The sequence below is a fragment of the Theropithecus gelada genome, chromosome 20 (genome assembly GCF_003255815.1).
Source record: "Theropithecus gelada isolate Dixy chromosome 20, Tgel_1.0, whole genome shotgun sequence".
In the NCBI taxonomy this organism is placed as follows: Eukaryota; Metazoa; Chordata; class Mammalia; order Primates; family Cercopithecidae; genus Theropithecus; species Theropithecus gelada.
This window is the reverse complement of record NC_037688.1, coordinates 71,904,249-71,931,482: the sequence shown is the minus strand read 5'-3', so window position 1 is coordinate 71,931,482 and position 27,234 is coordinate 71,904,249. Positions and strand designations below refer to the sequence as shown.

Below are 27,234 nucleotides of genomic sequence, written 5' to 3'. Positions count from 1 at the left end.
TTGCCCAGACTGGCGTGCAGTGGCCGGATCTCAGCTCACTGCAAGCTCCACCTCCCGGGTTCACGACATTCTCCTGCCTCAGCCTCCTGAGTAGCTGGGACTACAGGCGCCCGCCACCATGCCCAGCTAATATTTTTTTGTGTGTGTATTTTTAGTAGAGACGGGGTTTCACTGTGTTGGCCAAGATGGTCTCGATCTCCTGACCTCATGATCCACCTGCCTCAGCCTCCCAAAGTGCTGGCATTACAGGCGTGAGCCACCGCGCCCGGCCCATAAAAGGGACTTTATGTAGCAACCAACTGCAATATTGCAATGTGTGGATGTTATTTCAATTGCAACTCAAATGAATAAGCTGTAAAAAAATAAAGTTATGAGACAATCAAGGATAGGGACACTGGCTAGATATTTCATGCCATTTGGGTATTGTCAATTGTTTTAAAGTTTAGAAAACTGGAGGCTGGGCACGGTGGCTCATGAACCTTGGGAGGCTGAGGCAGGAGGGTGACTTGAGCCCAAGAATTTGAGACCAGCCTGGGTAACATAGTGAGAGCTCATCTCTACAAAAAAATCAAACAATTAGCCAGGCGTGGTGGCATGCACCTATGGTCTCAGCTACTCAGGAGGCTGAAGTGGGAGGCTCAGTTGAGCAGGGGAGGTTGAGGTTGTAATGAGCCCTGATCATGCCACTGTACTCTAGCCTGGGTGACAGAACAAGACCCTGTCTGGGAAAAAAAAAAAAAAAAAAAGATTGAAAGTTCAGAAAATTCTATTGTGGTTTTCCTTTATTTATTTATTTATTTATTTATTTATTTATTTTGAGATGGAGTCTCACTCTGTCGCTCAGGCTGGAGTGCAGTGGCGCAATCTTGGCTCACTACAAGCTCCGCCTCCCGGGTTCACGCCATTCTCCTGCCTCAGCCTCCGGATTAGCTAGGACTACAGGCGCCTGCCACAATGCCCGGCTAATTTTTTTGGTATTTTTAGTAGAGACAGGGTTTCACCGTGTTAGCCAGGATGGTCTCGATCTCCTGACCTCGTTATCTGCCCGCCTCGGCCTCCCAAAGTGCTGGGATCACAGGCGTGAGCCACTGCGCCCAGCCTGTGGCTTTATTTTTTAAAATGATTCTTGGTCGGGTGCAGTGGCTCATGGCCTGTAATCCCAGCACTTTGGGAGGCCAAGGTGGACAGATCACCTGAGGTCGGGAGTTCGAGACCAGCCTTACCAACATGAAGAAACCCCGTCTCTAATAAAAATGAAAACATAAAAAATAAATAAATAAAAGAATAGCCAGGCATGGTGGCACATGCCTGTAAGCCTAGCTACTAAGGAGGCTGAGATAGGAGAATTGCTTGAACCTGGGAGGCAGAGGTTGTAGTGAGCTGAGATCCCACCATTGCACTCCAGCCTGGGCAATAAGAGAGAAAGTCCATCTCAATAAAAAAAAAAAAAAAAAAAAAAAGATTCTTATCAAAAATTAGCCAGGCGTGGTGGTACGCACCTGTAATCCCAACTACTTGGGAGACTGAGGCACAAGAATCACTTGAACCTGGGTGGCGGAGGTTGCAGTGAGCTAAGATCACGCCACTGAACTCCAACCTTAACAACAGAGGGGGACATTCTCTCAAAAAAAAAAAAAACTTTCTTGTCTCTTAGGAATATCAAAATAATTATATTTGAACTGATGTGATGTGATCTCTGTGGTTTGCTTCAAAATGATCCAGGGAAGGGGAAAAGCTGGGTTAGAAATACAAAATGATTGGTCATGAATTGGGCATATTCAAGCAGGGTGATAGGGACATGGGATTCACTGTATTATTCTATTTTGTATATGTTTGGAATTCTCTATAGTAAATCTTTTTTTTTTTTCTTTTTCTTTAAGTATTAATCAGGGAAGCAGACTACTTCCTTTCAAATTACAGTTCTGCCATTTACTTGTGTGACCTTGAGCAAGTGAGTCAACCTTTCTGGGCCTATTTCCTCACCTGCAAAATGGAGATAATCACATCTACCTAACATCAAGGCCTGGAGCACAGTGGACACAGTAGATACCCATGCAGTGGTTCCTTCTTTGGTATGGGACCTGTGGTAGCCAGTCTCTGAGATGGCCACCGGTGATCCTGACTGCCTGGTGGTCACACCCTTGTGTAGTCACGTCTCACAATGGAGCAGGGGTCCTGGTCATCAGAGTGGCCAACAGAATATATCAGAAGTGATTGTATGTCACTTTTAAGATTAGGTTATCAATGACATGGCAACTTCTGTTTTTTCTTTTTTTTTTTTTTTTTGAGACAGAGTCTTGCTCTGACGCCCAGGCTGGAGTGCAGTGGCGTGATCTTAGCTCACTGCAACCTCCACCTCCTGGGTTCAAGCGATTCTCCTGCCTCAGCCTACCAAGTAGCTGAGATTACAGGCATGCACCACCACGCACAGCTAATTTTTGTATTTTTAGTAGAGATGGGGTTTCACCATGTTGGCCAGGATGGTCTTGATTTCCTGACCTCGTGATCTGACCACCTCAGCCTTCCAAAGTTCTGGGTTACAGGCGTGAGCCACCGCACCTGGCCACTTCTGTTTCTGTCTTGATCACTCTCTCCCTCATTCTCCCTAGGGCAAGCCAGCTGCCATGGGAGCAGCCCTATACTGAGAGGCCCACATGGCAAGGAACTCAGGCCTCCAGCCAACAGCCATGGGAGGATGCCATCTTGGACACAGCTCCTCCTGCCCCAGTCAAGCCTTCAGATGACTGCAGCTCTGGGCAACCTCTTGACTACAACCTCTGGGGACCCTGAGCCAGAACCACCCAGCCGAGCTTCAGATGTGAGATAATAAATGTTTGTTATCTGCAGCTGCTAAGTTGAGGGAAATCTGTCATGCATCAATAGCTCCCTGCTACAGGCTCTAATGTTGAAGAAGTTCTTTCTGTTTTTATTTGTTTGAAACAGAGTCTCACTCTGTCACCCAGGCTGGAGTGTAGTGTCAGGATCTCGGCTCACTGCGACCTCCATCTCCCGGGTTCAAACGATTCTCCTGCCTCAGCCTCCCAAGTAGCTGGGATTACACGTGCTTACTACCACGCCTGCCTAATTTTTGTATTTTTAGTAGAGACAGGGTTTGGCCATGCTTGTCAGGCTGGTCTCAAACTCCTGACCTCAGGTGATCCTCCTGCCTCTGCCTCTCAAAGCACTGGAATTACAGGCGTGAGCCACCACGCCCAGCCTGTTGAAGAGTTTTAACTCTGTATAAGGCATGTTGTTGTGTTAGGTGGTTTCAAGGGGCAGGAAAGCCAAGAAGAGGTTCCTCTTAGAAGCAGATGGTGAAATGAGGGGTCCCAGGTTTACTTGAGCAGAGTTGGGGGTGAATGGATGAGACCACGAGGACAGCTGTACTCACACTCACTTTTTTTTTTTTCTATTATACTTTATGTTCTAAGGTACATGTGCACAACATGCAGGTTTGTTACATATGTATACGTGTGCCATTGTGGAAGACAGTGTGGTGATTCCTCAAGGATCTAGAACTGGAAATACCATTTGACACTCACCTTTTAAAAACAGGGGACTCGGAGTTATTAACTGATGGACAGAAAAGAGCAGAGAGGCCTGAGACTGACTTTCTAGAAGCCTGGAGCAGAAACCAACAGCCAGATGGCATGAAAAGAGGGAGTGGCCCACAGAGATTGCAGAAGTTTTGGAGCCTTTATTCTTGTTTTTGTTTTCACCCTGAGTGGGGTTCTTTTTTTTTTTTTTTTTTTGCACTGGAAGTAAAAAGTAGTATTCCCCCAGTTATATGCTTTTCATTTTCTTTTCTTTAATTAAAAATAATTCTTTTTTTTTAGAAACAGGGTCTTGCTATATTGTCCAGGCTAGTCTTAAACTCCTGGGCCAAGCCCACCTTGGCCTCCCAAAGTGTTGGGATTATAGGTGTGAGCCACTGTGCCTGGCCTTGTGCTTTTTCTTCTGAAGAGCTTCTAGATTCTGCTAGAAACTGGATAAGATCTGAAGGCAGTAAATACTCACTTGTGTCTGTTACCTGGCTCTTGGGAGCTTCAGTTTCCTCATCTGTAAAATGGAGAGAGAATCTTGTCTTCCTTTCCATTTTTATTTTTGACCATTTTAATATTTCTGGAATCAGGGTGTGTCTACTAATGGTTGCAAATATTTAATATGGTGTTTATTTCTCACCTCTACTTCTTAAAAGCTATAACCAAATCAATGTACCCTAAAATGTATGGTATTCTAGAAACGATGGCCATCAGTGGTAAACCCTAACTCAGAGGTTATTTAATGGGAGAATTGAGTGGTCATATTAACTCCTTCAGCAAATACTGAATCACTACCGCAACCTGGCCTATGGGAGGCTCGTAAAACTAGTTTATTTATTCTTTTTGAACAGCCTATAACTTTTTTAAAAGTATTTTTGTCCAGGCAAAAATCACAGGTGGCTCACACCTGTAATCCCAGCACTTTGGGAGGCTGAGGTGGGTGGATCACTTGAGCTCAGGAGTTCAGGACCAGTCTGGGCAACATGGCGAAACCCCATCTCTACTAAGAATAATTTTTTAAAAAATTAGCCAGGCATGGTGGTGCACACCTGTGGTCTCAGCTATTTGGGAGGCTGCAGTGGGAGGATCACTTAAGCCTGGAAGGCAGAGGCTGCAGTGAGCCAAGATTGCGCCACTGTACTCCAGCCTGGGCAACAGAGCAAGATCTTGTCTCAAAAAATATACTTTGTTAAAAAAACAGTATTCCTGCTTTTTGTCAACAAAAGGATGTGCCAGATCCAGTCTGACTGGTTTCTGCCTCAAGACTTAGAATCATCTTCTTTCTAAGGAGTCCTGGGTTCTTTGAGTGGCAAAGAGAATGAAAGACCAAACTCTGGGGCCTGGGATTGTAGGTAAGAGGTGGTGGATGACTCTTAAAAAACAAACAACAACAACAAAACCACGTGATTTCTGGGCCACCTTTAGTAGTGACAGAGCTCAAAAAAGAAAATGTCCTTTTAGGATGCAACATCATTTCTGCAGTATCTCTCCCAAGAAGCATAACCTGGACGTAATCAGGAGAAATGTCAGACAGACCCAAATGAAGGTGTATTCCTCAAAATTGCTGCCCTTTTACTCTCTAAATACGTCTGTGTCATGAGAAATAAAGAAAGACTCGGAATAGTTCCAGAATAACTAAATGCAATGGAGATCCTGGATTGAGTCGTCTTCTTTTTTTTTTTCTGATTCTCCCTCTGTCACCCAGGCTGGAGTGCAGTGCCATGATCTCAGCTCACTGCAACCTTCACCTCCTGGGTTCAAGCGATTCTCATTCCTCAGTCTCCTGAGTAGCAGGGATTAGAGGCACATGCCACCATGCCTAGCTAATTTTGGTATTTTAGTAAAGACGGGGTTTCACCATGTTTCCCAGACCGGTCTCAAACTCCTGAGCTCAGGTAATTCTCCCGCCTTGGCCTCCCAGATTACAGGCATGAGCCACTGCCCAACTGCTGGATTGAACCTTGAACTGAGAGAAAACATTACTCTAAAGGACAATGGAATATGAACCGTAGATTAGATAGTCTCTTAGTTTCTATCATCGCACTCTGCTTACATAAGAGAATGTCCTTTTCTTACAGTACGCATTGATGGCTGGACACAGTGGCTTAGGCCTGTAATCCCAGCACTTTGGGAGGCCAAGGCAGGAAGATCGCTTGAGCCCAGGAGTTTGAGACCAGCTGGGGCAACATAGTGAGACCTCATTTCTACAAAAAGTGAAAAATAAATTTAAAAAGTGCACATCGAAGTATTTAGGAGAAAGGGGGTATGGTGTGTTAGTTACTCTCAAACACTTAGAGAATACACACACACACACACACACACACACACACACACACACACAACGTTGGCAATTAGGAAGACTCAAAAGCCAACTGGAAGAGGCTTCTACTGATCAACAATGGGATAATTTGAATAGCAATAAGAATATGTCTGCATCCATGAGTTTATATGATATGCGTGTGTGTGTGTGTGTGTGTGTGTGTGTGTGTCACAGTCTCACTCTGTCAGCCGGGCTAGAATGCAGCAGTGTGATCTTGGCTCACTGCAACCTCTGCCTCCTGGGTTCAAGTGATCCTCCTGCCTCAGCCTCCAGGGTAGCTGGGATTACAAGCATGTGCCATCATACCAGGCTAATTTTTGTATATTTAGTAGAGACAGGGTTTCGCCATGTTGGCCAGACTGGTCTCCAACTCCTGAGCTCACGTGATCCTCTCGCCTTGGCCTCCCAAATTGCTGGGGTTACTGGTGTGAGCCACTGCACTCATTCAATTAGTGAATCTTGGTAAAATGTACACATCACTTCTTCATACTATTCTTGCTGCCTTCTCGTAAGTCTGATATTATTTCAAAGTAAAAAGTTTTTTTTAAGTTATTTTAAGGATACTAATTCAAAATATTATTTTCCAATTCAACATATCTTGCTGCTATATTTTACATATTTCTTTCATTTGGGGTTTCATTAACCACTAAAAAATCCCCATCACGCTGCAAACAGTAAGTTTTGTCATTGCTGTGTGTATTTTAGGTTGCATGTTTATTTAGTGCTCCACATAATCACTAATGCTAAATTTGAAATGTCATTTAAATTGCCCAAGGATATAGAATTAAGTTTATGATCAACACATAAATGTTTTTAACTGATTTTCAACACTGCTTAAGAAACATTGAGTTTAATAAATTGAGCTTAGAGGCCAGACGCAGTGGCTCACGCCTGTAGTCCCAGCACTTTGGGAGGCTGAGGTGGATGGATCACCTGAGGTCAGGAGTTCGAGACCAGCCTGGTCAACATGGTGAAACCCTGTCTCTACTAAAAATACAAAAATTAGCCGGGCGTGGTGGCAGGCGCCTGTAATCCCAGCTACTCAGGAGGCTGAGGCAGGAGAATCACTTGAACCCTGGAGGTAGAGATTGCAGTGAGCCAAGATCGTGCCACTGCACTCCAGCCTGGGCAACAGAGCAAGACTCCGTCTCAAAACAACAACAACAACAACAACACCAACACCACCACCAACAACAACACCACATAAACTGAGCTTAGAGCAACAACAACACATGTATAGAGAACCTCCAGTCTACCAGGTGGAGGGCCAGGTCAGAGGGCAGTGAACAGGCTGGACAAAGTCCTGCCTGCCAGACATTACTTATCTCTAGCAGGGAGGGGAAGGAGCTGAGGAGTGATTTCCACCCAGGGTGCAAAGTGTCATTAATAGGTAAACGGAGCCACAATCAAAATATTCAACAACAGATATGGGATGACTACTGTCCAGTGAGAATGGCCAATGGAGCAGGGTTCCATCAGCTGGTCCTGGTGTTCGGGGTTCTGACCCTTTAGTTGTGGGAGCTTGTCCCAGCAGGGTATCCATGAGGCTCTCGGCTCTTTACTGACATTTTAACCAACACGGGGACCCAAGAGGTGGACACAACAGCTGACCATCAGACCTGGGTAGACTCTGGGGTTGTGGGGGCTAAGGAGAGATGCCTCGTTTAGAGAACACTGCTTAACAGTGATGTAGATTAGGGTCTACGGGACATGGGGTTTTTTGGGGTGATGAAAACGTTTGGAAATTAGACTGTGGTGATGGGTGTACAACCTTGTAAATATACTAAAAACCAATGAATTAAATACTTTAAAGGGGTGAATTTTGAATTCATAGTATATGAAATCTATCTCAATTTTAAAATTTATTTTAAATTTTGTTTTAAAGATCTAAGGACAAATTTAGGAAGCAGAGAGAGCAGCGTATATAAAGGCCAGGGGCCAAGCAGGAACATGGGGTTCAGGGTGAGTGGCCTTGGATGGCCTCAGATGTCCATATGCACAGCCTGACCCTGGGGCTGGCCTGTCCATACAGGGCCCTCAGGCCCCTGGAGGTGGCTTCAAGAGGTTTATGCAGAAAACCACGGCATCAGGGAGGAATTCCAACTCAAGGCCTCTTGGGCCCCTGGAAAATGCTTTCACTGGGATAATATTTTCTCACCACTGTTTTCAGGGCTGGGGTTGGGGGCTGCAACCTCAGGTGCTCATAGGGCCAGGCAAAGCTAAGAAATAAGTCAACTGAGTAGGTGAGGGCTGAAGCTCACCCACAGGCAACTCCCTGCAACTCCAGCCCATTCTTCCGGCTCTAACAGATTTCCAAAAGAAGCCAGCAGGCCGGGCACAGTAGCTCATGCCTGGAATCCCAGCAACTTGGGAGGCCAAGGCAAGAGGATCGCTTGAGGCCAGGAGCCTGAGACCAGCCTGGGCAACTAGAGAGACCCCATCTCTACAAAGAACAACAACAACAAAAATAGCCGGTGTGGTGGTACATGCCTGTAATCCCAGCTACTCAGAAGGCTGAGGCGGGAGGATCACTTGAGCCCAGGAGCTCGAGGCTGCTGTGAACTATGATCATGCCACTGCACTCCCGCCAGGACCACAGACTTAGACGTTGTCTTTAAAACAAACAAACAAACAAGCCAGCAATCATATTTTTAAAAACTACTTTAGTGAAGTAAAATTCACATCCCACAAAATTAACCATTTTAAAGTGAACAATTCAGTGGCGTGAAGGGAACAATTCACACTGTTGTCCCCAACATTTCCATCACTCCAAAGCAAAACCCTGTACCTCTTGGGCAGTTTCTCCCCATTCTCCCCGCTCCTCCCAGATCCTGGCAGCCACCAATCTGCCTCTGTCTCAGTGTGTTCATCTATTCTAAGTAATCCAGATTTTTAATGTAATCTTTTCTTTTTGTTTCTTTTTTTCAGACAGAGTCTCGCTCTGTCGCCCAGGCTGGAGTGCAGTGGTGCGATCTTGACTCACTGCAACCTCCTGGGTTCAAGCGATTCTCGTGCCTCAGCCTCCCGAGCAGTGGGGATTACAGGTGCACGCCACCACGCCTGACTAATTTTTGTATTTTTAGTAGAGACAGGGTTTCACCATGTTGGCCAGGCTGGTGTTTAACTCCTAACCTCAAGTGATCTGCCCACCTCAGCCTTCCAAAGTGCTGGGATTACAGGTGTGAGCCACCACGCCCGGACTAATGTGATCTTTTCTAATTGTAAATTTTAAATTCAAATGAATGTAAAATATCTCCCTAGCCGACAAGAGCGTGCCTGAGGCTTCGAGTCCGTTGGCTGACTGTCACTTTGCCATTTTTATTCTAAAGTATCTTAAAGTCCAGGGGAGAAATACATCTGTATTTTAATGCAGGGAATCCATGAACATGATTTGTGGCTATCTCTGAGTCATCTCAGAAGCCGGCTTGCTCCTGTCATGAGTGAAGGGTCAGCAGGGGGCCATGGAACCCCCAAGGCTGGGCTCCACATGAAGAGGACTCCTCTTGGCTGAAGAAAGTCCCCTGGACCCTTTTTAAAATCACATTCCGCTTTACTCTCTCAAGTTTCCTTGCTTCAGTCATTGCTTAAATGTTTATTGTCTTCTCCCTAAGTAAAATGTCAGCTCCAGGAAGGCAGGGACCAAGCCTATCTGGTTTTCTCTGTGGCCCCTAGAAATGTGCTTGGCACACAAAGGTCCTTGAAAATATTTGTTGGTTTAATGAATAAATGAATGAGCAAAAGAATAAACCAGTGGTTCTCAAAGAGGTGGGTGATCTAGAGTGTCCCCCAGCAATGTCTGGAGACATTTTGGTTGTCACAATGGGGGCTGTACCGGCATCTACAGGATAAGACCAGGGATGCTGCAAAGCATCCTATGATGCACAGGACAGCCCCATAATAGAGAATGACCTGGCCCCAAATGGCAAAAGTGCTAACCTTGAAATAAATGAATGATTAAATATTTGGCCGGATGCGGTGGCTCACGCCCTGAATCCCCAGCACTTTGGGAGGCTGAGGCGGGTGGATCGCTTGAGGTCAGGAGTTCGAGACCAGCCTGCGCAACACAGTAAATCCCCATCTCTACTAAAAATACAAAACGTAGCCAGGCATGGTGATACATACCTGTAATCCCAGCTACTCAGGAAGCTGAAGCAGGAGAATCACTTGAACCTGGGAGGCAAAGGTTGCAGTGAGCCGAGGTTGTGCCACTGTACTCGGGCCTGGGTGACAGAGCAAGACTATCTCAAAAATAAAAAAATAAAAGAACTAAATATTCCAGGTCCAAGCAGTCAAGCTGCTGTCTAAGATAAAACATCAAAGAACCTGACCAATGTCCTCTCCCAAATGTCTTCCCAGATTATGTGGGTCACAGGTCAGCAGAAATCACCCCTCAGTGATTTTATTTTATTTTATTTTTGAGACAGAGTTTCATTTTGTTGCCCAGGCTGGAGTACAGTGGCACAATCTCGGCTCACTGCAATCTCCACCTCCTGGGTTCAAGCAATTCTCCTGCCTCAACCTCCTGAATAGCTGGGATTACAAGCGCCTGCCACCACGTCCAGGTGATTTTTGTATTTTAGTAGAGACAGGGTTTCACCATGTTGCCCAGGCTGGTCTTGAACTCCTGAGCTCAGGCAACCCACCTGTCTTGGCCTCCCAAAGTGCACGGATTACAGACATGAGCCACTGCACCCAGCCCTTCAGTGATTTTATTGTGGGCGCAGCTTATGCAACAATTTCATGTGAACAAGAAATATAAATAAGAGGAAGTTAAACTGCCTTAGATGTAAGGAGTTAATTTCAAAATATGTAATTCTGTGCCCTAATCAAAGAGAACCGAAATCTGTCTAGTTCCCTGATTCTGTGGGTTATTTTCCTTGGTAATCATGAACCTTCCTTAAAATTAAACAATCAGCTCTTGATGGGACCTGCTTATGTGTCATATTTCTATAATTTCAAAATAGATTTTAGAGAGCTGGTGACAATACAATACAACTTTGTTCCCAAAAGCTCAGGGGACAGGGGTTTGGATAAGGGGTCCTCACTCATTGAGGTGAGCACAACTCCTGGAAAATCAACAAAGAAAAGCTCAACGTCTTCTCCTTAGCGTGTCGGAGCGTGATGTGGTGGGTGCATGTCTGTGCATGGATGCCAGTTAGAGATGTGCTAATGTTGATTTTAGAGGATGAGTGCCCACCAAGGCGTCATCAATACCATCACCTGTACCCTCTCCTTCCTTGCCCTTACACCTCCGGCTTCTCTTGGTCAATGTCACAAACAGAAGTGTTAGAAGGTGCTTTCAGTTCCCTCAAATACAAATTTCACTTATCCAAATCCAAACCTCAGACAGAGAGGGGATAATCTAAATCAGAGATCTCAACCAGGGGCAATCTGGCTGCGACGGCACACTTGGTCACGTCAGGAGACATTTTTGGTTGTCACAGCTGAGGAGTTGGAAGCTACTGGCATGTAGTGGGTGGGGGCCAGAGGTGCTGCCCAGCATCCTGGGATGCACAGGACATCCCTACAACATAGAATGATCTGCCTCAAATATCCACAGTGCCAAGGCTGCGAAGCTGCTCTAAAGAGTGGTCAATTCTGCATTAGCATTTACAGGAGGAAAATATAAAGTACTCCCCAGGGTGAGCCAAAGATGGAAGCCCTGAATCTGCCGTTCTCACGGCAAAGCTCATGCTGAGTGTCTTGCCCTGAGAGTATCTGCACACAATGTAATGCAAGATATGGAGTCTAGAGCCCAATTCTAAGGGTTCAAATCTCCTCTTTTTTCTTTTTAGAGGTGGGGTCTTGCTATGTTGTCAAAGCTGGACTCGAACTCCTGAACTGAAGCCATCCTTCCACCTCAGCCTCCTTAGTAACTGGGATTACAGGGGCACGTCACTGTGTCAGGCTCAAATACCCTCTTTGAAGTGAACAGGTATGTGACACTGAGCAAGTCACTCAACTCTCTCTCTTAGCCTCAGTCTTTTTAACCTTGACTGAGAAAATAAGAGTGCCTAGGTTTGTAATGAAGATGAAATGAATTGTGCTAAATAAAAAACCCGGAATAGTGCTTGCATATAGTAAGTGCTGGGGAAGTGTTTGCTATTGTTATTTTTCATTCAACGTAAGTTCTCCCCAAACAGCAGCCAACAATTTCAACTGGGGCTTACGTTCAGGACTGCTGTTGTATCCAATGGCAGATAAAGTGATTGCTAAAGACTTCCTGAAAGACAAAACTTACTTTGATGGGCTAGTTAGGGATTTTCAGGGGTGACTTTTACTTTACATGTTTGCCTGAAGACCTGGGCCCACTAACATGTGACTTCCTGTAGCGTCTGAGACCACAGGACAATGATCTTCTCAATATGACATTCACTAGGCTCAACAAGGACCAACCAAGAAATACTACCCAGACTGGGTACAGTGCCTCACACCTTTAATCCCAGCACTTTGGGAGGCCAAGGCGGGAGGATCACTTGAGGCTAGAGTTTGAGACCCTGTCTCTACAATAAAATAAAATAAAATAAAATAAAATTAGTAGGGCGCAGTAGTGCATGCTTGTATTCCCAGCTACTGAGGAGGCTGAGAAGGGAGGACTGCTTGAGCTCAGGAGGTTGAGGCTGCAGTGAGCCATGATTACACCGCTGCACTCCAGCCTGGGCAACAGAGCGAGACCTTATACCCCCACAACTCCGCAAAAGAAAAAGAAACACTGGCCAGACGCCACACACAAAACCAGCTCTGACAACTGGGACCAAAATTAGATCTAAGAAATCTGTCTGTGGCAGAAGACACTCTCCTACTTTGGGAGGGAATTCATGGGAGCCCATGACCTTTGGGTTCAGAGGAATTCTGTGAAAACAGTGCCTTGAAAGCATAAAATAACTTTCCATAGGAAGACAGTTTCCAACTCCAGGGAGAACCCCAGAGTGACGGGGTGAGCTGAGAACATGCCTCTGCACCGCCCAGGATGTGGAAGTCACACTCTTGATCAGAATAACAGGTGCCACTTATGAAACCCACAAGGGGCATCGGGAGCCCTGCCAGGTCCCCTAAACACATTGTTCACCTCATTTAATCATCTTTTTACAACCTTACAGTATAGCCAACATCATCCCCGTTTTACAGAAGAGAAAACTGGGGACCCAGAAGGTGCGGTGGTCACTGTTCAAATTCAAGGTCACTGCGAGTCAAGGGTTAACATCGGGCTTGGGCTGATGAGGGCCTGCCTGGGAATGACCCTGGTCTCCCATAGCACAGAGGCTCCACGAGGACTGTTGTATCTGCCACCCACTGCCACTGCACTGGAGGGACTGAGTTGGCCAGCAGGCCTTGGGTCTGGGTAAACAGAGTCATAGAAAAGGTTGGTGGGAAACGGAGGCTACAGCTTCTATGACTGAAGGTAACCCACAGTGCTTTGGCTCTCGCCTGTGGCAGCCAGACACAATTCTTGTAGTGGGAGAGGAAAAGGAGCTATGTGGGTGCAGGGCCTAGATCTCCCAATGAGCTCAAGATGCTCTATCTCTGCCTTCCTATAGAGCTGAGAAAACACAGTTTTATATCAAAGCCTATTTGCATCTGCCAGCTTGGGCCCAGAACTGTACTGTGGGGGTACAGGCACTTGGCTAGGGAGTGGTAGAATCGAGACCCAGGTCCGTCTGACCTAAAGCCCAGGCTCCTCCTGCATCCCAAGGCAGCTGGAAACCCACAACACTCACTCACTCACAGCTGGTCTGAAACACGGCATGGCTAAAACAGAGTTACCATAAGGCCCAGCAATTCCACTCCTAGGTATGTGCCCAAGAGAACCCAAAATGTATGCCCCCAAAAAACATTCATAGCAACATTATTCATAACAACACAAAAGCAGAAACAACTCAAATGCCCATCAACCTATGAATGGATAAACAAAATGTGGTATGTTCACACAATGGGTGATTATTTGACCATCAAAAGGAATGAAATAATGAGAAACACCAAAACCAGGATGAACCTGGAAAATGTGCTAAGTGAAAGAAGCCAGACAAAAAGCCACATATTATACAAAACAGGTGTCACCTAGACTGGGCTAAGGGATACCCAGATTGCATCTGGGTCTATGAAGGTGTTTCTGGGGAAAAAAAATTAGCATTTGAATTGGCGGACTGAGAAAAGAAGCTCCACCCTCATGCAGTGGCTCAGGGCTGTAATCCCAGCACTTTGAGGGGCCAAGGCGGGAGGATCACTTGAGCTCTGGAGCTCAAGACCAGCCTGGGCAACATAGTGAGACCCCATTTCTACAAAAAAATAGAAAAATTAGCCAGGCGTGGTGGTGCATGCCTGTAGTCCCAGCTACTCAGGGGGCTGAGGCAGGAGGATCAATTGAGCCTGGGAGGTGGAGGTTGCAGTGAGTTGAGATCACACCATAGTACTCCAGCCTGAGTGACAGAGCAAGACCCTGTCTCAAAAAAAAAAAAAAAAAAAAGAAGGCCCACCCTTCCCAATCCGGATGGGCATTATCCAATCCTTTGAGGGCCTGAATACGACAACAAAGAAAGGAAGAGGGAATTTCCTCTCCCTGCTTAAGCTGGGATAGCCGTCCCCATATCCTCTGAGACATCACACCTCCTGGCTTTGGGGCCTCTGGAGTCAGACTAGGACTTACATGTTGGACCCTCTGTTCTGGGGCTCTTCAGATTCAGACTGAGACACTGTAGGCTCCCCTGGTTCCCAGGCCCTCGGGCTAGGATGGGTTGTATGCCAGCAGCGTTCCTGGGCCTGCTGCTTGTGGATGGCAGACCGTGGGACTTCTCAGCCTCCATAGTTGCATGAATTAATCCCTCGACATAAACCTCTTTCTACATATCTGTAGATATCCCATTGGTTTTGTTTCTTTGGAGATCCCTGAATAACCCAGATTTCATTTACATGAAATGTCCGGAATAGGCAAATTCATAGGAACAGAAAGTAAATTAGTGGTTCTCAAGAGCTTGGGGAAGGGGAAAATGGGTAGGGAGTGTTTAATAGGTACAGGGTTCCCATTTGGCACAGTGAAAAACTTTTGGAACTACATAGTAGTAATGGATGTACAACCTTGTGAATGTACTAAAACCAAGACTGAATCGTACACTTTTAAAGAATAAATTGGTGGGATGTGAATTATATTTCTTTTTATTTGTTTGTGTCATTTTGTCTTTCGAGACAAGGTCTTGCTCTGTGGTATGATAATGGCTCACTGCAGCCTCCACCTCCCAGGCTCAAGCAATCTTCCTACTTCAACCTCCCAAATAGCCAGGACTACAGGTGTGTGCCACCATGTCTGGCTACTTTTTGCATTTTTTGTAGATACGAGGTTTTTCCATGTTGCCCAGGCTGGTCTCAAACTCCTGGCCTCAAGGAATCCACCTGCCTCAGCCTCCCAAAGTGCTGGAATTACAGGCATGAGCCACAGTGCCTGGCCATGAATTATATTATATTAAACACACACACACACACACATACAAACACACACACACATACACACTGACATTCTAAAAGCAAAGGAAACAAAAGTACAAATAGGCCACTTTGGAAAGCCAAGGCGGGCAAATCACAAGGTCAGGAGATCGAGACCATCCTGGCTAACACTGTGAAACCCTTTCTCTACTAAAAATACAAAAAATTAGCCAGGCGTGGTGGCAGGTACCTGTAGTCCCAGCTACTCGGGAGGCTGAGGCAGGAGAATGGTGTGAACCCAGGAGGCAGAACTTGCAGTGAGCCAAGATCACGCCACTGCACTCCAGCCTCGGGGGTAGAGCAAGACTTCATCTCAAAAAAAAAAAATACAAGTAGGCAAATGGAATTACATTAAACCTACAAACTTTTGTGCATCAGAAGACACAATCAACAGAATAAAAAGGCAGCCTATAGAATAAGAGAAAATGTTAATATCCAGAATAAAGAACTCAACAACAAAAATCCGATAACCTGATTTAAAAAATGGGCAAGAGACTTGAATAGACATTTCTCCAAACGTGATATACAAATGGACACGTAGCACATGAAAAAATGCTCAGCATCATTAACCATTAGGGATATGCCAATCTAAACCACAATGAAATAACATGGTTATCACACCCATGAGGGTGGTCACTATCAAAAACACAGACAATAACAATGTTGGCAAGGATATGGAGAAACTAGAACCCTTGTACAGTGTTGGTAAGATTGTAAAATGGTGCAACTTATGTGGAAAACGGTATGGTAGTTCCTCAAAAAATTCAAAATAGAACTACCATAGGATCCAGCAATCTCACTTTTGGGTATACGGCCAAAAGAATTGAAAGCAGAGTCTCAAAGAGAGATTTGCATAACCACGTTCATTGCAGTACTATTCACAATAGCAAGAGGTACAAGTGTACCCCAGTGGATGAATGGGTAAACAACACATAGTTTATTCATATCATGGCATTATTATCCAGCCTTAAAAAGAAAGGAAATTCTGGCACATTTTACAACACGGATGACCCTTGAGGACGTTATGCTAAGTGAAGTAAGCCAGTCAAAAAAGGACACTGTACGATTCTACTTTTATGGGGTCCCTAGAGTAGTCAAATGGATACAGACAGAAAGGAGAATGGTATTTACCAGGGGCTGGGGGAAGGAGAGTTGTTAAACGGTACAGAGTTTCAGTTTTGCGAGATGAAAATGCTCTGTTTCACAACAATGTGACTACACTTAAACTACTAAACTGTATAATTTAAAATGACTAAGATGGAATTTTATGCGTGGGTTTTTTTTTTTCTTTTTTTAAATCACAGTTTTTAAAGTTGAAGAAAAGTAAAAGAAATAAAAAGTTTGCCCACCGGGGAAAAACACACACAGGAAGGCTAATGTTTCCTCTATGTGCCCAGCTCTGTTGTGGAATTACACCCTCCACTTATCCTGCAAGATGCGATGTACTCCCCAGGGCCCCCCACCACAACACGGCACCTCACTGACCTGGAACCAGGGACAGAAACAGCAGAGACCAGAGCTCCATCCCCAGGGCTTAGCCCAGCACCTGCCCCGGCAGATGCTGGATAAATATTTACTAAATAAACTGTATAGTAACCGCATGGTGAAGTCAGGCTGATACAATTATCCCCATTTTACAGACTGGCCAATGGAGGCCCAGCAAAGCAAGGTGACCTGTCCAAAAATCATAAAGCCAGAAAATGGTTAAGGAAGAGATGAACCCAATGTCCCAGACTCCTGTGACAGGCCCCCTTCCACAGCATCACCTCCTTTCGATGTCAGCCTGGAATCCATTTCAACAAGGGATTTACAAATAACCATTTTCACTCTGCACTAGTGATTCGTAACTTTTGTGGATCATGGGCCCATTTGATAATCCAATTAATGTTTGGAGCCTTTGGGAGGTCAAGGCAGAGAGATCGCTTGAGTCCAGGAGTTCAAGATCAGCCTGGGCAACACAGCAAGACCCTGTCTTATAAACAAACAAACAAAGTTTGGATCCTTTTCCTAAAACAACACACATATGAAACTTAGATAATAGTTTTCAGAGGTTTCCTGAACGCCTGAAGCCCATCTGTAGACCTCAGTTAAGAATCCCCTTTCTAGGCTGGGCACAGTGGCTCACGCCTGTAATCCCAGCACTTTGGGAGGCTAAGGTACGAGGATCACGCAAGATAAGGAGTTCGAGACCAGCCTGACCAACATGAGGAAACCCTGTCTCTACTACAAATACAAAATTAGCCAGCATGGTGGCACGTACCTGTAATCCCAGCTACTCAGGAGGCTGAGGCAGGAGAATCACTTGAACTCGGGAGGCGGAGGTTGCAGTGAGCCGAGATCATACCACGGCACTCCGGCCTGGGCAAAAAGAGAGAAACTCCATTTCCAAAAAAAAAAAAAAGAAATTCCCTTTCTACACTGCTATCTGGGTAAGTTAATTTGTTCTCAGGATTTTAGAGCCATCTCTACATTCCTATGCATCAGAATCATCTGGGGGTGCTATTTAAATTTATGTTTCTAGGCCCATCCCCTGTGAATCTGGTTAAATAAGTCCAGGGCCAGACCTAGGAATCTGCATTAGGCACCCCGAGGATTCTGGGATGGGTGGCTCTCAAACATACCCGCCTGGATGCATGAGCTGCTGCCTCCCAGATCTCTGATTACAGCCCTGGTGGCTTCTCCAGCTCCTGGCCTCTCCTCCCAGCTGTCCACTGGCTACTAGAATGTTCCAACACAGCCTAACAAGGACCACTCTGAACTCAACATCTTTCCTCCAAAAGTGTTTCTTCACCTGAGTCACCAGACCACCAGCCTGGGCATCACCCTGATGATTCCCGTCCCCACCCTACATCTTGACCATCAGCAAGGTGGGCGGGTTCTACCTCCCCTGTGCCTCTGGGCCCCTTTCCTCCATCATCCCTGCCAGTGCCTTGGTCTGATCTCCTACCCTCCTTCTACCCGAACAACCCAGCCTCCATCCTGCAATCCTCATATCACTGCCCTGAGCAAAATCCTTCCACGGTGACTGAACTCTGGAACTGCCCTGCCCAATGCCACAGTCATATGTGGCTATTTACATTCAATTTGATTAAAGTAAATAATATCGAAACATCAGTCGCCCTGGCCACATTTCAGCTGTTCAGTCACCACAGGTGGCTGGGGCCACCGTGCTGCACAGCACAGATAAAGGCACAGCCCCATCCTCTAGAACGTTCAGTGGACAATGCACCTCCAGAGCTTGGAGCTTGGTTGCTGAGCGCTGCAGGGTCTGGCCCCAATCTCCACTCAGGCCACTCACCAGCACCTGGGTCTTGAGCCACACGGAGCCATCCTAAACTCATGACCTTCCCTCCAGGCCTCCCCATGGTATATCTACCCCTCCCGGCCTAACCAACTCCTACCCCACCTGTGGGTCCCAGCTTAGCTGTTTCCTCCTCCTCTGGCCAGGGTAAGAGCCCCAGCTTCTGCCTATCCCCGCATTTAAAATACTGAGCTCTGGCCAGACGCGGTGGCTCACACCTGTAATCTCAGCACTGTGGGAGGCCAAAGCACGCAGATCACCTGAGATCAGGAGTTTGAGACCAGCCTGGCCAACATGGTAAAACCCCATCTCTACTAAAACAAAACAAAACAAAGAAAAAAACCACACCAATTAGCCAAGCGTGGTGGCGTGCACCTGTAGTCCCAGCTACTTGGGAGACTGAAGCAGGAGAATTGCTTGAACCCAGGAGGCAGAGGTTGCAATGGCCTAGTTTGCACCACTGTGCTCCAGTGTGGGTGACAGAGCGAGACTCCATCTCAAAAACAAAAACAAAACAAAACAAAACACAAATACTGAGTTGTAACAGCCACTGGTATGCCTACTCCCACGCCACAAATCAGTGGTTTTCAACCGGGGGCAAGTTTGCCCCATAGAGGATATTTGGCAATGCCTGAGACTTTATAGATGGGCTGCTACTGGCATCTGGTGAATAGAGGCCAGGGATGCTGCTCAACATCCTATGGTGCACAGGACACTCCCTACAGCAAAGAAGTATCTGGCCTAAAACCTCAGGAGTGCTGAGATTAAGCAACCCTGCCCTAGATTGCGCAACCCGTAAAGGCAGGAGTAGAGTCCTGAACTCTGCATATCCCCAGCCACTAGCCCAGGGTTGGGCATACAGGAGATGCTCAATAGAGATTGAACACATATGAGTTCAGATGTTCTAGAAGATTCTTTACCCAGGATTCCAGTTCTCCTGCAGTGTCTTCCCTTAAAGACAATCACTGGCCATTATGGTGGGATGAATAATAGCCTCTGAAAATATCCAGGTCTTGGATGGGTGCAGTGGCTCATACCTATAATCCCAGGGCTTTGAGAGGCTGACGCAGGAAGAGTACTTGAGGCTGGAAGTTCCAGATCAGCCTGGACAGCATAGCAAGACCCCATTTCTACAAAATTAAATTTTTAAAAAATTAGCCAGGGGTGGTGGCAACTCTTATAGTCCTAGCTACTTGGGAGGCTGAGGCAGGAGGATCTCTTGAACCCAAAAGTTTGAGGTTCCAGTAAGCCATAATTGTACCACTGCACTATAGCCTCGGCAACAGAGTAAAACCCTGCCTCAAAAAAAAGAAATCCAGGTTCTAATCCTCAGAAATTGTGAAGGCTACCTTATATGACACAAGGGACTTTGCAGATGTAATTTAATTAAGAATTTTTTTTGTAGCCTCTGCCTCCTGGGTTCAAGTGATTCTCCTTCCCCAACCTCCTGAGTGGCTGAGATTACAGGTCATGCCACTATACCTGGCAATTTTTTTTTTTTTTTTTTTTTTTTTTTTTTTTTTGAGACGGAGTCTCACTCTGTCTCCCAGGCTGGAGTGCAGTGGCCGGATCTCGGCTCACTGCAAGCTCCGCCTCCCAGGTTCATGCCATTCTCCTGCCTCAGCCTCCTGAGTAGCTGGGACTACAGGCTACTTTTTAAGTTTTTTGTATTTTTAAGTAGAGACGGGGTTTCACCATGTTAGCCAGGATGGTCTCGATCTCCTGACCTCATGATCCAACCATCTCGGCCTCCCAAAGTGCTGGCTTGAGCCACCGCGCCCGGCCTACCTGGCTAATTTTTATAGCTTTTGGTAGAGACAGGGTTTCACCATGTTGGCCAGGTTGGTCACGAAATTCTAACCTCAAGTGATCTGCCCGCCTTGGATTCCCAAAGTGCTGGGATTATTTATGGGTGTGAGTCACTGCACTCAGCATATAATTAAGGATCTTGAGATGCAAAGGTTATCCTAGATGATCTGGGTGGACCCTAAATGCCATCACAACAGTCCTTACAAGAAAGAGGCACAGGGAAACTTCTCTCTCTCTCTCTCTCTCTCTCTCTCACACACACACACACACATACACACACACACATACACACACACACACACACACACACATATCACCTGACCATGGAACAGAGAGAGATCTGAACATGCTATAATGTTGGCCTTGAAGGTGGAGGAACAGGCCACAAGCCACAGAATGCCAGCAGCCACCAAAAGCTGGAAAAGGCAAAGAACAGATTTTCCCCTAGTTCTTCCAAAGGGAGTATGGCCTTGCTGCCACCTTGGTTTCAGCCCAGGAACACTGACTGTGGACTTTTGACCTCCAGAACTGCAGGAGAATAAACTTCTTTGGTCTTAAGCCAAGATGATAATGGTAATTTGTTCTAGCGGTCATAGAAAACTAATACAGTCTATTCCTTTCCGGGGTTTATTAGAGAGTTTGATATTAAAAACAGAGACTTAACAAGGAATGGCATTTAGGTGCCAAGGCCCATTCCATGCCTACTGGCTCTGATAGCTGGAAGGAGAGATAGGGCAGAACTGGGTGGGTGAGTGAGGCGGAGCCGTGGGTGTTTCTAGAAGGGGCTGCCGCCTGGGCCATCGGTAACCACGTTCACGGGTCACTCCTCATGCTTTGGTCCTGCCACCTTCTGGGATGCTAGAGGTCTCAGGCAGTTAAGTGACTCGACCCAGGACTAGCCTGTCTAACTAGACTCAGCAGGGATAGGAATAAAACTCCAAGCCCTCTTCCACGTGTCCAGCCCACTGCCAAGCTTGCTCCCCTCTAGCCTCAGTGGCTTTCTCTGATCTTACAACATAGCCCCAGGGCCTTTGTGCTTGCTGCTCCTTCAGCTTGGAACACTCTTTCTCTGGAGTCTCCCATGGCTGGCCGCTTCTCATCATTCAGGTCTCAGCTCAAATGTCACCTCCTCAGAGAGGCCCTCCAATGGCTGCACTAAGGCAAGTGGCCTTCTCTAGTTACCTTCTCTTTCATCACAGGGCTGAATTTCTTCTCACATTCAATTATCTCATTAATCTCTTTGCCTGTTCAACATCAGCTCCACCCCTTCTTCCTGCTTCTCCCAATGCAGGCTCCAGGAGGGCAGGGACCTTGTCTGATGTGTTCACAGATACATCCCCAGACCCAGGCCTGGCACACAGTAGGTGCTCAATATATTTTGAATGAATGAGTAAATGAATGAATTTGCAGCTTTGGGGAACGCCTGACCCAAGCTCCATTCCAACACACCTGATCTTGGCTTTCCTAAAGGCCAGCTCCTCCTCGTTTCCAAAGTCCAGGGACACATCCTCGGTATCGTCCACCAGGGCCTGGGGGGACAGCAAGGGCAGGTGGCAGGCCCAAGCGCGGTGCACACCCCGACCCCACCCGCCCTGTCCTCCTGGGCTTGGACTCCACTCGCACCCCACTGGGTTCCCAAGTGGACCCTCTGAGCTGGCGGGGCCCCTCCGCTGCGGCCGCAGTGGCAAAGCCCTCTCCACCCTCCCGACCACCGGGTGCAGCCCAGCCCCAGGCCCCGGCGCATCCCTCCTCTTCCTCCCGGCTTCTCCAGCGCTCCAGCAGGCTCCTCTCGTCCCCGCCCCACCTCCAGCCCCAGCATCCCCGTGGCCCTACCTGCTTCATAACCCTCCCAGGAGCCCACCTGGTGCCCAGGCCCAGGGCTCCAGCTCTACCCGTCGCCGGTGAAGGGCTCGGACGCCGGGCGGGCGGATGCGGGCAGCGGGCGGTGGACGCTGAGGGTCTGGGCCTGCGCCCTGTGGGCCGCCTCAGCGCAGGTTCTCGGGTGGGGCGGGGCGCTCGGGGCCCAGGGCGCAGTCGCGGGCTGGGGAGGGGGCTTGGCTCGCCCGGGACGCGTCCGGGAGAGAAAGCGGCGGCAGGGAGGGAACAGCCTGGGGAACTGCGGACAGAGATACTGGGAGAAATGGGAGTGGGGCGGGGGGCGGTGGGGGTAGGCTGCGTCAGCGAATGGTGTGGACAGCGCATAAACGTCAATGGAGTGAATGATAAGGCAAGGAATGAATGTCAGTGGTGGGCAGCCACATTCAGGGTTGGGAGAAATCCTGTGTTTCCCAACAGTCTCTGCGCGCAAGAAATTCCCAGGAACCTTGTGAAAAGCAGATTCTCAGGCCCGGCCCAGGGGATGTGGAAGGCCTGGAGTGGGGCCCTAGAATCTGCCTTCCCCGCCCCGCCCCGCCACCAAAAAAAAAAAAAAAAGAAAGAAAGAAAGAAAGAAAATGGCCTCGCTGTCGCCCAGGCTGGAGAGCAATGGTGCCATCATAGCTCACTGTGCCCTCAAACTCCTGGGCTCAAGCAATCCTCCCGCCTCAGCCTCCCGAATAGCTGGGACCACAGGCTGCACCACTACACCTGGCTAATTTTTTAATTTTTTGTAGAGAGGAGGGTCTCACTATGTTGCCCAGGCTAGTCTTGAACACCTAGGTTCAAGCCATCCTCCTACCTCAGCCTCCCAGTGTTCGATTACAGGAGTGGGTCACCACACCCAGCCTCATCTGCCTTTTAAGGGGTGATGCTGCTGCAGTCACAGCTTCAGAACCACAATGAGATCTGCGTGCATCGCCATGCCAGCCACTCATTAAACACAAAATTATTAGTAGTATTAATATTATGATTGACAGTAATAGTAGTGTTTCTTGATGTGGAAGTCTTCCTGGGTAACTCCCCGGAAAGAAAACTTATTACCTGAGGGTCTTTCCTGGCCCAGGACACAGTGACTCTCCTCCCCTGTGTGCCCTCTCCCTGTCCTGAACCCCCACCCACGGGCAGAGGTCTGAGCATCAAGATGCCAAAGCCACTGGTCCTGCCCTTTGCCTCGCGCCATGGGCAATAGGTACATGTACCCCGCCCCTGGTGACTCCAAAGTGGGCCCCTGGGCCACAAGCCCCTGACACATTTTCCCCACTGCTGGTCTCCATGGGCGGAGGCGGAGGCAGGAGCTGCCTCATCTCTGATCCTGGGCCTGGGTTCCAGGATTTCTGCCCTCCGCCCCCACCCCAATTCCCTAAGCTGACCCCACAAGAGGCCTGCCAGGTGTGTGTGCAGGGAGAGTGCTTTCTCCTATGCCATCTCTCTCTCTTTTTTTTTTTTTTTTTGAGATGGAGTTTCCCTCTTGTAGCCCAGGCTGGAGTGCAATGGTGCGATCTCTGCTCACTGCAACCCCTGCCTCCCGGGTTCCTGTAATTCTCTTGCCTCAGCTTCCCAAGTAGTGAGACTACAGCTGCCTGCCACCAACCTGGGTAATGTCTGTATTTTGTATTTTTAGTAGAGAGGGGGTTTCACCATGTTGGCCAGGCTGGTCTCCAACTCTTGACCTCAGGTGATCCACCCACCTTGGCCTCCCAAAGAGCTGGGATTATAGGCATGAGCCACTGCACCTAGCCTTTACTATGCCATCTTTGGGAACCAATATTTAAATATATATAAATTTAATAAATTTAAATTTAAATTTAAATATATAAATATTTATATATTTTAATAAATATACTTATATATTTTTAATAAATATATTTATATATTTTTAATAAATATATTTATATATTTTCATTAAAATATTTATATATAATATATTTTACATATATTTTTATAAAATATTTTAATAAAAATATTTATATATAATATATTTTACATATATTTTTATAAAANTATATATTTTAATAAAAATATTTATATATAATATATTTTACATATATTTTTATAAAAATATTTTAATAAAATATTTATATATAAATTTTTTTAAATAAAAAATATATATACATATATATATATATATTTGCCAAACTCTGCTGCAATTTGGGTAGCTTCTAAAAGACCCACTGCCCGGATTGTGTTATGGACCAATTAAATCAGGCTCTCTGGGGATGGAACCCTATCCCAGTGCTTTTAAAGCTCCCAGGTGTTGGGCTGCAAGGTAAAGAACCAGTGATTTAAATGAGTGCTTCTGACCCCTCAATCTGCAATCGAATCACCTGGGGTTGGCTTAGAAGCTGGATGCTGACTCAGGGGTCTGGGGGTCTGGGCAGGCCCTGAGATCCTGCATTTCTTTCTTTCTCTGTCTTTCTTTCTCTCTTTCTTTTCTTTTTTTTCTTTCCTCTCTTTCTTTCTTTCTTTTCTTTCTTTTTTGAGATGGAGTCAGTGGCTAAATCTTGGCTCACTGCAACCTCCACCTCCCGAGTTCAAGTGGTTCTCCTGACTCAGCCTCTCAAGTAGCTGGGACTACAGGCACGTACCACCACGCCTGGCTAATTTTTGTATTTTAGTAGAGACAGGGTTTCACCATGTTGACCAGGCTGGTCTCGACCTCAAGTGATCCACCTGTCTCAGCCTCCCGAAGGGCTGGAATTACAGGTGTGAGCCACCGCATCCGGCTAAGATCCTGCATTTCTTTTTTTTTTTTTTTTTTTTTGAGACGGGTTCTCGCTCTGTCGCCCAGGCTGGAGTGCAGTGGCCGGATCTCAGCTCACTGCAAGTTCCACCTCCCGGGTTTACGCCATTCTCCTGCCTCAGCCTCCCGAGTAGCTGGGACTACAGGCGCCCGCCACCTTGCCTGGCTAGTTTTTTGTATTTTTTTTAGTAGAGACGAGGTTTCACCGTGTTAGCCAGGATGGTCTTGATCTCCTGACCTGGTGATCCGCCTGTCTCGGCCTCCCAAAGTGCTGGGATTACAGGCTTGAGCCACCGCGCCCGGCCAAGATCCTGCATTTCTAAGAGCCCGTGAGAGAAGCTGATGCTGCTGCTCCCTGGACCACCCTTTGAATTGAAAAGATCTAAACCACCAAGGCCTGGTTTTCTAGAAAGGCCTGTGGGCTCTTCCTGTCCAGAAGGGTGAACGGAGAGGCCCACTCCCAGCCAGGCCCCAGCAGCCTTAGAGGGGATGTTGGGAGGAAGGAGGCAGGAGGGCAGCTGGAGGGAAGAAGCCGTTGCAGAACATTTAGGGGCTTTTTCTCTGACCCTAAGAATCACCAGCTGTTGGTGTCTGTTGAGTTGGGGCTCCTGGAGTCATGGGAAAACCCCCTTGGAATCCCCACTCAAGACCAACTGTCATTCTCAGCCACTGGGTTGGAGATTCCTCCAGAAATATCCACAGCTCCTGCCATCTGGAGGTGGCTCTAAAAATTCAGAGTCACTTCTCTCCCTCCTAACCTGTCCACATGGGGCAGAGGGCTGAAGATACAGGTGCTGGGGCCACCTGTGAAACCCTGTTATTCCCTCATCGGAAGAAAGCACCCTCCCTTTACACATTGTCCAGACGGCCCTCTGCGGGGTCAGCTTCCTGAATCTGGGGCGAGGGCAGAGGGCCTGAGGATTGCACAGAGAACCCTTCATTGGTTTTAAAACTGGCTGCAGCAGAGACCCCTTGTGGAAAGGTAGATTTTAGGCTGGGCACAGTGGCTCACACCTGTAATCCCAGCACTTTGGGAGGCCGAGGTGGGTAGATCACTTGAAGTCAGGAGTTCAAGATCAGCCCAGCCAATATGGCGAAACCCCGTCTCTACTAAAAATAGAAAAATTAGCCGGGCGTGGTGGCGCAAGCCTGTAATCCCAGCTACTCAGGAGGCTGAGGCAGGAGAATTGCTTGAACCCGGTAGGTGGAGGTTGTGGTGAGCTGTGATTGCACCACTGCACTCCAGCCTGGGCCACAGAGTGAGACTCAGTCTCGAAAAAAAAAAGGGGAGGGGGTAGATTTTAGGATCTCACTCTAGGTTTTCTGAACCTCCAGGGTTGGGGCTTGGGGGTCTGCCTTAATAAGAGCCACAGAGACGGCTTGGAAGCCCAGTCTTTGGGGAACACTGACCCTCTCCCCTCCCCCAGCCCCCATTGGTCTTGGGCCCTGAAGGATTTGGGGAGCAGACCTGCGAGAAGCAACCCCGGTTCTGATCCCTGCAGCTGGGCTTGGGACCCTGAAGCCAGAACAACCCCAGGGAAGGAGATACCGGCTCAGGTAGCCACTGGCCTCTGGATGACCTTGGAGGTCAACACCTGGAGTCTGCAGGCTTTGCTGGGGAGGGGGCAGGTCGCCTTAGGCAGGGGACTTCACCTCTCTGGCCTCGGTCTCCACATCTGTAAAGTGGGGCCATACTTTCCCCCTACCCGGCAAGGATGATGAAGGACTAGAGAAAACATGTCAAATGCCCTTCTCAGAACAGGGGCTCAGGAAACAGCGGCCTTGTTGATGGTGACTTGGGGCCATCAGCAGAGGGATCTCGGGTCAGGAGCCCCCGTGAGCCAGCAACACACAGGACAGGAGCCTCGTGTCAGGGGCCTCTGCTGGGGATATCTGTCTTCCCGGCAGAACAGAGCTGGCCTTTCCTGAGTGGCTCCTGTTGACATCATACTGCATGCCCCCGGGACAAAGGGCACCTGGACAGAGGTACACACACAGTCTTTCTCTCCAGTGACCCCAGGAGTCCTGGACCAGGAGGCGGAGGCTTGGGTTTGAATTCTACCAAACACAGGTCAGGGTGCTGGAGCCCAGAGGCTGGAGAACATTCGGCCAGGGGAGGAAGAAGACGTCAGTCCAGCAGGACCATGGCAGGCTGTAAGACACGCAGAGT

At 47.5% G+C, this 27,234-nt stretch overlaps 1 protein-coding gene across 2 annotated transcripts in view; it reads right to left on the bottom strand.

Annotated features, from left to right (window-relative positions):
• Nucleotides 1-22,582, bottom strand: part of TVP23A (trans-golgi network vesicle protein 23 homolog A) — a 53,241-nt gene extending 30,659 nt beyond the window's left edge. For both annotated transcript variants that reach the window (XM_025371296.1, XM_025371297.1), the window contains exons 1-2: nucleotides 22,280-22,582; nucleotides 21,896-21,975 (exon numbers count right to left, since the gene is read on the bottom strand). In XM_025371296.1, the coding sequence (XP_025227081.1) occupies nucleotides 21,896-21,975; nucleotides 22,280-22,288 (89 nt within the window). In that variant the 5' untranslated portion in view covers nucleotides 22,289-22,582. The remainder of the gene's footprint in view (nucleotides 1-21,895; nucleotides 21,976-22,279) is intronic.
• Nucleotides 22,583-27,234: the final 4,652 nt, after the last annotated feature.